The sequence below is a fragment of the Manis pentadactyla genome, chromosome 9, assembly GCF_030020395.1.
Source record: "Manis pentadactyla isolate mManPen7 chromosome 9, mManPen7.hap1, whole genome shotgun sequence".
NCBI classification, from domain to species: Eukaryota; Metazoa; Chordata; class Mammalia; order Pholidota; family Manidae; genus Manis; species Manis pentadactyla.
The window spans coordinates 58,114,995-58,127,926 of record NC_080027.1 but is presented as its reverse complement, the minus strand read 5'-3'; the positions used below and the strand labels follow the sequence as shown (position 1 = coordinate 58,127,926).

Below are 12,932 nucleotides of genomic sequence, written 5' to 3'. Positions count from 1 at the left end.
CATAAATGAAGGAACTGGCTTATGAGAATTACCTTAAAGAAGAAAATTAGGTATTTAGAGGTGCGGAAGCAGCGAAGAGTTAGTAACATAACTTTCATAACCGAGGAGACTTCTTCCCATTTATCAAGTACAGCCTGCTTATTTTATGTATGCAGGTGTGAAAGCCAAAGGGAAAAAAAGAATCTCAGAAAAGAATAGGGCAACCCTCCAGCATGGCTGGCATTGATGTTCCATTAGATAGCTCCTGAACTTTCGTTTAATATTTTTTATTTCCTTTATCCTATTAGGATTGTTTATAGGAATCTTGCTCTATTTGGATTATTAGCATTTTGAGGCAAAGATGGATTCACAGCTTAGCTCCTACCTCAAGCACTTAGAAACAGTGCCTTAAATATAATAAATAGTAAATTCTTAAGGGGTACATAAAGAAAAAGGAACGTGAGAGTGTTGGAAAATGTTTGAAATACACTTAGGTCAAAAAGGGCTCTTTGAAAATTTGAAAAAGATATGCTACACAGGGAAAATTGTTTAATAATGTACAAAGAACATAGTACTACTCAGTTAATATTTTACTTAAGAAAAATTATGAACCATGAACATAGAGAATAACCATGAAGGGGTGAGCAAACTAAGTAAAAAGAAGGGAAGTTCTCTGAAATTAATATTTGTAAAGCCTAGAAGAATTTTATACCAGATTATTGAGAAATTCAGCAACACAATCACAGATTGTCTTGAAAAAGGTATGCAAGTGGAAAGAACTCCAGAAAAAAGCAAAATTTATTCCAGTTTTCAAGAAGGTTCAGATTGACGTTGTTTCCTTGCAACATGACAGTGTAGGTTACTAAAGAGATAGAAACAGAAGAGCTGTTCAGTAGCCTTCATGTATCCACTAGGAATGAAAGTGCTTAAGTGTTTCATTTTGCTTTCAAGCCGATTGATACATTACAGAGTATCATGATTACATTGAATCTTCAAGTCATATACAAAATGTTTTTGTTGGGGCAAGTTACAAAGTGTGATCTGGTAATACAAATAGAATTCGTTCACACTGAAAAAGGATTACTGACTATGAACTCAAAATGCTTGCAGCTGGGCCTCTGGGCTGGCTCTTTTTAATCAGTCATTGTAATTAACTTCTAGAAGATACGTTAATTGGAATTGCCAACTTCATAGATCTGACAGTTGTAGCTAAAACAGGATTAATGAAGATTTATTGCCCAACTAACAGATGGCTGTAATCATCCTGTTTTACTTTTCTTCTCAATTATAAGGGTAACACTTTCAAACTAGTGAGCATTCAGAGGAAAGTGATTAGATATGAAAATCATGTCCTGTGAAGAATCATTGAGGGAATTAAAAATATTTCACCTGAAGAAGAGAAGACTGAGGGGAGAATGTTAGAAGTCTTCAAATATTCAAGTGATCTTCCAGAATGCAAATTTAGGACCATTAGCTAAAAGTTATATTGAAGTTATGTTTAGTGTTCAATAGAAAATATGACCATGTGTCAGGGATATTATAAATGATATTTATAAAATAGTTTGATAGGGGATTGAAAGAGAATACTGTTAAGGAAAGTTTCTTCTGACTCTGATAGGAATACATGAATGACACAAACCATCCATACAGCAAGAAGGAAATTTTTTAAATTTTACTTAAAAAGGAGTATTTTCAGAGCAGATATTTGCAAAGGTTATCAATGAAATGCAGGTCAAATTAAATAGTATCATTTCCCTATATGCTAGGAAATCAGAAGGTAAACATTCTGTCACAAAATATTTGTTGCTTCCAGTTCAAATACTATTTAACTGCCCTTAGAAATACTCTAGTTCCTTTGTGCTGCTTATGAAGGTGACCCTCAACTAAGCAGGACAAAGCAGGTTGTTTTTTTTGTTTTTTTTTTAATTTTGATATCATTAATGTACAATTACTTGAACAACTTTATGGTTACTAGACTGGCCCCATTATCAAGTACCCCCCACATACCCCATTACAGTCAATTGTCCATCAGCGTAGTAAGATCCTATAGAATCATTACTTGTCTTCTCTGTGTATACTGCCTTTCCCATGTCTCCCCACCTCTACATTATGTGTGCTAATCATAATGCCCCATTTTCCCCCTTACCCTTCCCTTCCCACCCACCCTCCCTAGTCCCTTTCCCTTTGGTAACTGTTAGTCCCTTCTTGGGTTCTGTGGGTCTGCTGCTGTTTTGTTCCTTCAGTTTTTTCTTTGTTCTTATACTCCACAGATGAGTGAAATCATTTGGTACTTTTCTTTCTCTGCCTGGCTTATTTCACTGAGCATAATACCCTCTAGCTCCATCCATGTTGTTGCAAATGGTAGGATTTGTTTTCTTCTTATGGCTGAATAATACTCCATTGTGTATATGTTCCACATCTTCTTTATCCATTCATCTACTGATGGACACTTAGGTTGCTTCCATTTCTTGGCTATTGTAAATAGTGCTGCGATAAACATAGGGGTGCATATGTCTTTTTCAAACTGGGCTCCTGCATTCTTAGGGTAAATTCCTAGGAGTAGAATTCCTGAGTGAAGTGGTATTTCTATTTTGAGGTTTTTGAGGAACCTCCATACTGCTTTCCACATGGTTGAACTAGTTTACATTCCTACCAGCAGTGTAGGAGGGTTCCCCTTTCTCCACATCCTCGCCAACATTTGTTGTTGTTTGTCTTTTGGATGTTGGCCATCCTAACTGATGTGAGGTGATATCTCATTGTGGTTTTAATTTAAAGCAGGAGTGTTTTAATAATTTACTCTAAGAATAAATCTGGTGTCATTAATGGACTTTCTATAAAACTTCGCTTGAATAAACACCTACAGCTCTAAAACTGTAAAGTCAATTAACTAGTAAAAAAACAACATGTCAAACTTAACTTCCTGAAAGGGGTTCTTAAAGGTACTGTAGCACTGGTCATCTTAACATTTAATCTTTTTTTTTCTTTTCATTAGTGGTTACCCAGGCTGTCCTTACCCACCGGGTGGTCCATATCCTGCCACAACAAGTTCCCAGTACCCTTCCCAGCCTCCTGTGACCACTGTTGGTAAGTCCCATTCACAATTGTATTCCTCCACATAAGGAAAATCAGATTCTCCTGTTGTGAAAAGAGCATTTCACTTCACATATTGAATGTTAGAATACTCTTCCTTCTTCGAGGAAGAACTTAATGGTCAGTGTCCTGTAATCTAAAACTTGAAATAAGTGATTTATTTTATTATCATATAAATGAGCCTTCTACCAGGGCAAAAAAATTAATCTGACTGAGTCATCACTTTTTCCTGTGTGTCACATATTTTTTACTGGTAAACCTTATATGTGTTGAAAAAAAAACTATTAGGTTTTTCTAACCTGGTTATATGTAAAAACAGATGAGCATCTCTAGAAGAAGAAAGCACCATAGGGTAATACAAGTGGGTCATTTAAGACAGATTATTGTGAACCAGTGGTTCTTGCTTTTTTGTGCTGCTTATTCAACTTACCTGAAATATGGTTTTCTTCAACTGAGAAAAGTAAAGCGATATGAAAGTCTCTATAGATTTCTGCCTTTCTACGTGTCTTATCTTTATCACCCTTACCACCACATCCGTCTCCTCCCTGTCACCACAGATCAGTTATCTGTTGTTCCTCTATCTACTACATCTTACCCTCTAACTTACTCAGGAGCATATCATTTCAGTTCTTCCTTCTCATCATCAGTTTATTTTCTCTGATGGATTGCTTTGATCACACAAAAATGCCCTCAAATAACCTTTAAAAGTCCTTCTCTGAGTTCTACTTTCCTACCACTATCCATTTCTTCATTCCCCTTTGCAGCAAAACTCCCTGAAACAATTGTCTATACCCATTATCTTTAATCCCTCTTCAGTACCCTCTATTTGGGATTTCCCTCATACTGTCCCACCAAAACTGCTTCTGTCAAGGCCACCAATGACTTACGAAGTTAAATTCAGTGGCCAGTTACTATTCCCCACTTAGGTGGCCTGTCAGCAGCATCTGACACAGGTGGTTATTCTCTCCTTGATATGCTTTCCTCTCATTTTCCAGACCCCACACTCAGTGGCTTTCCTCATGCTCAGTCTCCTTTACAGGCCCCTCCTTTTCTCAGTGTTGGAGTGCCCACTGGCTTAGTTTTTGACATTCATACTCACTTTCCTGGTGATCTCCACCAGTCTCATAGGTTTAAATACCATCTCTATGGTCCAAATTTCTGTTTCCCACCTACACTCCTCTCCTGAATTCCAGGTTCTTATATCCAGCTGCCTTCTCAGTATCTCCATTTGTCCATTTTAATAGGCATCTCAAACTCAAGACCAATATTAAACTCTGAATCTTTCTACACAGTTTCTTCATCTCTACTGCTAACTACTGACTTTGATGTTGTCTTTGATTCCTTAACAGGAACCTGTTCTCTTCAAAATAGCTAGAATCTGATCAGATCCAGTGCCAATCCAAGTTACCAATATTTCTCATCTAATTTACTTCAACAACCTCCTAAAAGGTTTCTCTGCGTCTATCCTTGCCCCCGATACCTCTCTGTTTTTAACACAGCAGCCAGAGTGATCCTACTAAAAAGTACATAAGTAATGTGACTGTTCTGCACATTTCCATATTTCACTGAGTTCAGTTCAGAGTTCTTGGGTGTAGAAGGCCCTATGTGATCCTGCTTTCCTCTCTGCATTACTTCTCTGACTTCATCTCCTATTACTCTTCTGTCTTAGGATTTAGCCACTACTTGTTTCCTTTGATGGAACAATCACACCTATCCTGACAAATCAACTACCACCACCTTCAACCCTCCCACACAAAAGCACCCTCCTAACAGCCAGAACAGTGCTTGCTGTATAGAAGTCTGTCAGTAAATAATTTTGCAGAGAGCCTGAATGAATGTAGGATCTTGTGAAGCTTATTTTTCCATTGATAAATTGTAACTATCCTGAGATCTGATGTAAATACCCCCCTAAAATTTTTTCTTTGTTGTTTTTGTCATTGACACATTCTGATTATTGAGGTTCTACTTGGCATGGTTTTGATTTATTAAAATGTTCTCATCCTTATATAATGTAGCTCTTTTTCTGTAACACAATTTAAATCACTTGAGTTACCATAAGCACAGCACACTCAGTCTTTTTGAGCTCCCCATTTTTGTTCACACATCATCAGTAAAATGGGAATAGTGCTATTTGTCATTCTGTTGTTCACTGAGATGATAGTATAACCCCACTGATTTGTTAAGAACAGTTTCTAAAGATCTATATATTAACACATTTCAATATAATAGGTACAAAGCATTTTACAGTTTAGAATAGATTCTTTCCATATATGCAAAAAACAGGAGGAAAATGGTATATTTAAAATCGAATCTTAATGTTTATATTTTTAGAACAGGCTATCTATCAGAGCAGTTATATATTGTATTATTTTTAAGAGTACTTTCTTAGGCTAGAAACAAGTTACCATTTTCTGATAATCTAGGATATCCTTTAATGTGTATTGTTTTTCTCCCCTTTGTTGCTTGCCTACTTGATTTTTTTTTCATTGTGTTTTGGTAGTACATTGTGCAAAACACTGTTGAACTTCAAAATTGTAATAAAGGAAAACAAACATAGAAGTATCATTTGAATGCCAGAACTAAATAGTTGACATTTCCTCAGCATATTAATGGTCTGTTTTCCTCTGAGGCCATGAGAAAGAATGAATGTGATCATTTATTCTTGTATTTTGTGGAACTTAATAGTTTTACTGTACAGGTTTTGATTTTATGGCATAAGCAAAAGCCAATTTTAAAGGAGCTTTAATTATGTCTTTTTATTATTGGTGTGGATGCCTGTACAAGTGTTGGTTTTTAACCTTCTCCAACAATACTGAAGTAAAAGAACCATTTTAAAATGAAATAGCAGAGATTGCATTCTTTATAGCAACCTCTCATGAGACAGTAGTGAAGAAGACTGAGTGTGGATATAGATCTTGGGACTTAAAACATCTCTTTCTGACTCCATTCAATGTAGATTCTGAACAACAGCATTAAAAAAAAAAATCAGAGAATGTGTTTTGTCATCTAATTTTATAGCTTTTTTGTTACCTGGGCAGACAGCTTCCTGTCTGACCTGAAGTAAAACCACCTTCATGAGATTGGAGCTCACTGAGGACATTGACTAAGCAGTGAAGGCAGCTGTTGAATAGTGAAAAACCTGTTGATGGTGCTTTTCCATTGGGTCTGGGCAACTGTAGTGATATTTTAATACACTTGTATTGTTTAAGGGAAGGAAAAGTTGTGATCTTTAAATTCTTCCTGGAAGTCACTCTAAGGCCACGTGTATTTTTTGGATACCATCTTTGCAATTGACCACCAAAAACGTTTTCTTATTGGATGATCTGTGGGAAAAGGTGTTGAACTTGGATAATCTTCCTTAGATATTCTGTCCAATGTAAGCATTATTTATCAATAAAGGTATCCAAAGGAAGGTAAATTTTTCTTGCTGAGGATAATAAAACTTAAATTTTAAAAAATTTAATAATTTAAATTTCTATTTCTTCCAGTTAAAGTAGAGATGGTTATTAAGAGTAGAACATTTTTTTGTTAGGACTAGGCTTATAACTTTCACCAAGTTGGCGTTGTCAAAACTAGAAGATAACTTGAACTCTACTTTAAAGATTTAAAACTACTTAATCACCACTAAGTTATAAATAATAAGTTTAGCAGGCAACATAATTCTTGTTTATGTTCTCTTAGTAGCAGATTCCAGAAGAAAGCAGAAGCAGGTATGGATATGTAGTCATTCATATGTTTTCTGATCTGAAAAACAGGCACTCAAGAAAAGCTTTGGTCCCAGCTGGGCATTCCTACAGAGAATGTCAGACTCCATTAGAGTGGCATGATGTGAGGTCAGTTCATTCCCACTCGATTCATGCCCAGTGCCGTCTACCTGATGTGCTAATGGTACACCTGGGTGGTAACAATTTGGGAGTGATGACATTACTGGATGTTGTATTCCAACTTAAGAAAGGTTTGGAGAGCGCAGCCGGCCGCGGCCAAGATGCCCGCGGCTACGCCGCGCAGGCCGGCGGCTCCAGACGCCCCACGCCCGGCCCGGGCGGCTGGGCGCGGGGTTAAGGTCAGAGCTCGGGAGGCTGCTCAGAGCCACTGCCTCCCACGGCTGCGGTGCGCCTCAGGCTCCTCCTTCCTCCTGAGCGCGGCCAAGTGAGGGCTGCTCTGGCCGCAGGTAGCAGCAGCACTGGAGACAGCGCGCGGGACCCGAGCGGAGCGCCCGGGGTGGGGCCAACGGACGCCAGGACAGACGGATCCCCCGGCCCCCCGCCCCGGACAGGAGCGATGGGCTGCGCCGGCCATGTGGGACCCCGCGGTCACGGCCAAGGGCCTGTCGGTGGCGCCGCCGCCGCTGCTGCTCCTGCTAGTGCTGGCGGCGCCCTCGCGGGGCGGCGGGGGCTGCGCGGAGCTGGCGTGCGGCAAGCGGGAGCACTGCGGCGACGAGGCCAACGCCACCGCAGTGCCGCTGCACACCTTCCTCGACAACGTGGGCTGGTTTGTCCGCAAGCTGTCCGGGCTGCTCATCCTGCTCGTGCTCTTCGCCATCGGCTACTTCCTGCAGCACATCATTTGCCCCAGTCCACGCAGGTACCCGCGCGGGCAGGTGCGGCCCGGGCTGCCGGGGGCCGCCCGACAACGACGACGACACCTCGCCCTACTGCGCGACGAGGTGGCCGCGGGTTCCCAGGACCCGCTGCTGGACAGTGGCGGCGGCGGCAGGGGCCGGGTTGGCGCTCGGCCCCACCTTGCGCCTCAGAGCACGAGCTGCGCGTTGTCTCGCCGGTCTTCCTGCAGCTGCCCAGCTACGAGGAAGTGAAGTACCTGCCAACCTACAAGGAGTCCATGTGACTGCAGCACCTCAGCCCGGGGAGGTTGTGCTGCCTGTGTCGGTGCTCGACCACCCGCGAGGCGGCGGCTCCGGGGAGTCCGACGGCGGCGAGGGCCGCTTCCCGCTCATATGAGCGCCCGCGACCGCGCGGACGGGGACAGGGCTGGGGGCTGCGTGTGGGGCGCCATGGTTGGGGCGGCGGCGGCGGCAGCCACCAACTGCCTCAGGCTCCGTTATCGCCCTGCGACTGGGTTGGGGTCACCCTCCCACCCCCTCCAACGTCCCCTTTTCCAGGATCTTAAGTTTCCCTACGTTTAAGACGGTTCAAGGAAACATTAGGCACGTGCGGCGCGGGCAACAGAGCGCACGAGCCCGGAGCGCAACTTGGAAGGACGTGCCCACCCTCAGCCTCGCCTCGGATTGTGTTCACCCACTCATAAGTGCCTGCTTCCTGAATCAAAGAGAACACGTGAGCCCTTGAGAGCGTTGGGAGAAGGGCAGTAACCTTTAGGGGATGAGGGGGAAAGGACGCAGTTCCACTCCGTTCCCTCTCCCCTGCACAGGTTGCGGCCCCCCAGGATGGGCGGAGGGCAAGGCGCCGAAGGGGCAAGCCGCCACTGGACACTGGAGCGCTCAGGTCTGGGAGAGCAGCACCTCGGTGTGATTGAATCCCTCCTGGCGGATAACCCAAACACACCTTCTGTGTCTTCCTGGCCAAGCGCAGTCACAGCTGATGGCTCACTTCAGTGGGGGTCGCCCGTGATACCTGGTTAGCTGCTGTACCAATTCAAGATACAGCAATTATGTATATCCAAGACCATACTGGTAATAAAATACAGTTGGGCTTTTGATTTTTAAATGACTGAGAAGATATTTATATTTATTTGTCTTTTATTTTTATATTTTTACTATGGATTGAACACCTCAGGAGGGTATTTCTGCAACTAATGATAAGGTAGTTCTTTTATCAGTGGCCCCGAAATTGCTCACACTCTGTCGTTCTTATTTAATAAAATGTTGGGCATTATTTCATTTACAGTGGGAAAAACAAGAGGCATAGTCAAATGAGAAAATATATGTGACATAAAAAATATGAAGGATATCTTATTTTCACTATTTGAGAAGAATATATTTTATTTTTAGTACTGTGGCATAATATATAACTTTTTATAACTATATATTATAGTCTAGGTCTTAAATCTATCATTCCTTACATTTATATGTAAAATGACTGGTACATATATCCCATACCATGAAGCATGATGTCATGCACTTTCCCCTCCATTTTTTATTTGGAATACATTCCACAAACATGAGGCAGAACATAAGAACTTGTGGCTTGTAACTTTTGTTTAAAGCCATAATTGTGCAAGTAATGTACTACAGGAGGAATCAGTCAACCTACCTTAAGAAAAAAATAAGTGCTATTGTATTAGTTCTACCATTCTATGAAATGTCCTTTAAGCAAATGGTAATATAAAGTAATATATTAAAATGCATTATGTATAATGTACATGTGCACATTGTCTATGTACAATATACACATTGTAGGCCATGTAATTATTATAGTTTATAATTATTATGAAAAGAAAAGAAAAATTATAAAGGTTTCTTTGCTTGGGGACGGATGACTATTCCATTAAGAATGATTATACTTGTGGACCTCACATATGTATCTAGAAACATTGTTCTTATGATTGAAAAAGTCTGACAGTCCTGAGGAATCTTAAAATATCTGAATTGTATTAAAAGAAGTTATTTGATTACTTTAAATTTTTAAAAGCTGATTGAAAAAGTCTGACAGTTCTGAGAAATCTTAAAATGTCTGAATTGTAATAGAAGAGAATGGTTTATTCAGCTTCTAGAAGCTAATGACCCTGTCATTAAAGAAAATCATTTGAAATGTGTTAAAACATAGAAAAACATTAAAATATTGCTCTGTGCAAACTGTATTAAAAAAAAAAAAGAAAGGTTTAAGATTTATCAAGCAAATGTTCAAGAATATTTCTCTAGTGTGGTCCAATGTGGTGCCCAGAAAAATGTGATGTCACTCCATGAACCTCCACATGTTATGAATATTTGTGTGAAGAAAGTCAGTGGACTAATTGGCTCCTTTATCAATTTCATCAGAGGATGTACTATCAGCCATACTGTCCTTGTGCCAGGATCTCCAGGTTTATTTTCTCTCAGTGGACTCCTGTAATCAGAGAGTGATTACAGATAGATGTCTTCAACATTGGTTTACATACTGTTTTGGAAACTTTGATATAAAGGTATCCAAAGGAAGGTAAATTTTTCTTGCTGAAGATAATAAAACAAATTTTTAAAAATTTAATAATTTAAATTTGAGGGGGGGAAATAACAAAATGAGGTGCTTGTGGCCTAGGACTTGACCCTGAATAGAATCTGTTTGGACACTTGAGACCTGCAGCTAAGATTCTTGTCCTTGAAACATGTACTCACTCACATCTTGAGTTCTTTGAGTCAAATAATCTGTGAAGGGATAAAGAGGCTTTGGGGATGGATAGCATTAATTTTTCCTGTATTCAAGTGGAAATCCATTTCCAAATGGGAACTTTTGTTTCATGTTTATGAAGTAATACTCTTGATTTAAAAGATGCTGCTCTTTTTAGAGAAAGCCTCAACATTTTTACATACCACTCCTTTTGGTATTTCCAACACAAAGAGCTATAGTATTGGAAAACATTTTCCTTGACATACTTGCTGTGTATTTTTCTTCACAGCTTCTTTTTGAGACGGAAAAGTTTATCTTGTCATTTGTTCCATATCCCACTTGGAGATTTTTATTCCTGTTCCTAACATAATACTACCATACTTTGCAAGGGCTCATTTGGAATGTTTCTAGTAGAGTTATTGGTAATGGCCAGTACAAGCTTTGGCTCTTACAGTGTTATGTAGTCATGTCTGGTTCCTAATCAGCCCTATCAATTTCAGTGTCTCCCTCCCCTATGATATGAGCACATGTGTTATATCTCACAGTCATGTTTCAGATTCCCTGGTAAACTCAGAGTTTTTGTTTTGTAAACCTATCAAATGCTAGCATAAAACCATTAAGTGTATCATAATCATAATTTACTGGTCTTGCTACACAGTACTTCCTTTACATTATTGGCATAGGACTTTGATTTATATTTTATAGAGACACAGGTTAGGGCCTAAGTCAAAAATAACTTCTTGACTATTTTAAAGTAAAACACAAAAAACACGGTCATTTAATTTTAGCCATAGTCATTCAGTGTGTGCTAACCAAAACAATACTTTTGAAATGGATTTTGCATTTACAAAACAAAAGGAATTTCTACAAAACCTCAAAAGTGTAATAGCTCTTGAGGAATCTCTCAGTTGTCCAGACTCTACTGAAAAGTTACTTAATGTCACACTGAATTTAATTCATCTGTATTTTGGTAGTCAGTAATGAAGGAACAAACCTTCCACATAGCAAATAAAATAAAATATAATTGGTAATGTATATTGAAACTTAACACAAAGATCCTTTTTTCTATTACTGGAGGAACAAAGGAGAAACTTCTTTGTCTTTGACTAGACGTATCTTAATTAAGCAGTTTCATGTACAAGATCCCCCAAAATGAGGAGCATGGGCACCAGGTGAGACAGTAGGTTGTGTCTTCACCACAACACCCCACCCCTGTCAAACAGGAGGAGGTTTAAAAGCTTGGAGGTCCCTTAATCCCAATTTCAGCACAGTGTGAGAATTCTTTGGAAGGTCGTGTTATTTTGGGAGGCTGTGTACATGGATAATGATAATTAATTTATAATTCCAAGTCCTAGACTTTCAACCTTTAACATACATACAGCATGATTTGGGGTTTGTTTTAGTTTAATAGTAACACTGAAGAATGGGTTCTGAGCCTCACTTTTAAAAAATTTACAAAAACTTTTTTTTTTGTCATCTTTTGTAATAATCGTGGGTCAGGAGCTATCAGGCAAAATACTTAGGAAAATATGTAAATATTCAATTGGTGGTGCTCCTCTTACCACGTATACCCTGGCCTTAGGTATATGAATACCCTTATGTGAAATAAGTCTGGACAAAGAATTGTACTCTAGCAAGATCCAAAGCTGCACACCTACATGGTCTTTGTGGAATGGTGTTTAGTGTAATATATTTCATGTAATGTTGTCTAAAATAACTAAAAGGCAGAGCCTTAATTATTGGGTTATCATATGGTATAAATCACCAAACGAGACAATCTGGCCTCCATTCTTTACTAGAAAGTTATGCATAGTAACCCCTAGAATTAGTGACAATACCTACTGCAGAATTTTTCTTGAAAAATCTTCCTAAGTACTATTTATCTCAACCTCAGAGTCTAATAATGTCATTTTAAGATTTTGTTCCTAAATGCAATCGTAAGGATCCAAAACCATTAGTTTGGAAGGACATTATCAACAGACACTTGAGAAACTGGTTTTGCCTTTGTTAATTCCTTGTTTTTAAATGTCGGAGTAGAAAACCTGGTAAATGCTGCAGCTGAATGATTTCATTTCCGTGTTTTCCATATTTGGTAATTAGATAAAGAGATAAGAGAAACTGAAGAAAAATAAGAAAGCTTACTATTGAGTAACATCCTTTGGGGATAGAAGCAAGTCAACATGACAAGATTTTCTTGACTGTCTTGTCCAGTGCTGTTCTTCCTTCTCTGGCCATTCTGAATTAATGAGTTGGGCTTACAGAAACTGTCCTTCCAGGATGTGGCAGCCTGGGCAGCCCACTCATGTGCGTGTACTAGTGTGCACTTGCATGCGTGTGGGCTTGGGTGCCTCTTTCCCACGGTCTTTCACAGACTTCCTTTGGGAAGCCTGCAGGGTAGGTAACGTTTTCTTCCAATCCTGACCAGTCAGGAACTCATAAATGCAGATTTAAATAATGAGGGCTTGCTGGGCTAAACATTAAAGCCTTTTTCTACCACAGAAATCGAAAACAATAATGGTAACTTTTGAAAACATAAAAAGAAGCCTTTATGTAATTTAACAATTTTTAATTGATTTTTCAAAA

General features: G+C 39.5%; 1 protein-coding gene and 1 pseudogene across 1 annotated transcript in view; both read left to right on the top strand.

The window, feature by feature from the left end:
* The window catches only part of TSG101 (tumor susceptibility 101), a 64,537-nt gene that overhangs the window by 36,968 nt on the left and 14,637 nt on the right, over positions 1–12,932 (top strand). Inside the window, exon 7 of the mRNA XM_036920149.2 lies at positions 2,972–3,063. Coding sequence (XP_036776044.1) covers positions 2,972–3,063 — 92 coding nt within the window. The remainder of the gene's footprint in view (positions 1–2,971; positions 3,064–12,932) is intronic.
* Positions 7,022–8,881, top strand: LOC118929760 (uncharacterized membrane protein C3orf80-like; annotated as a pseudogene).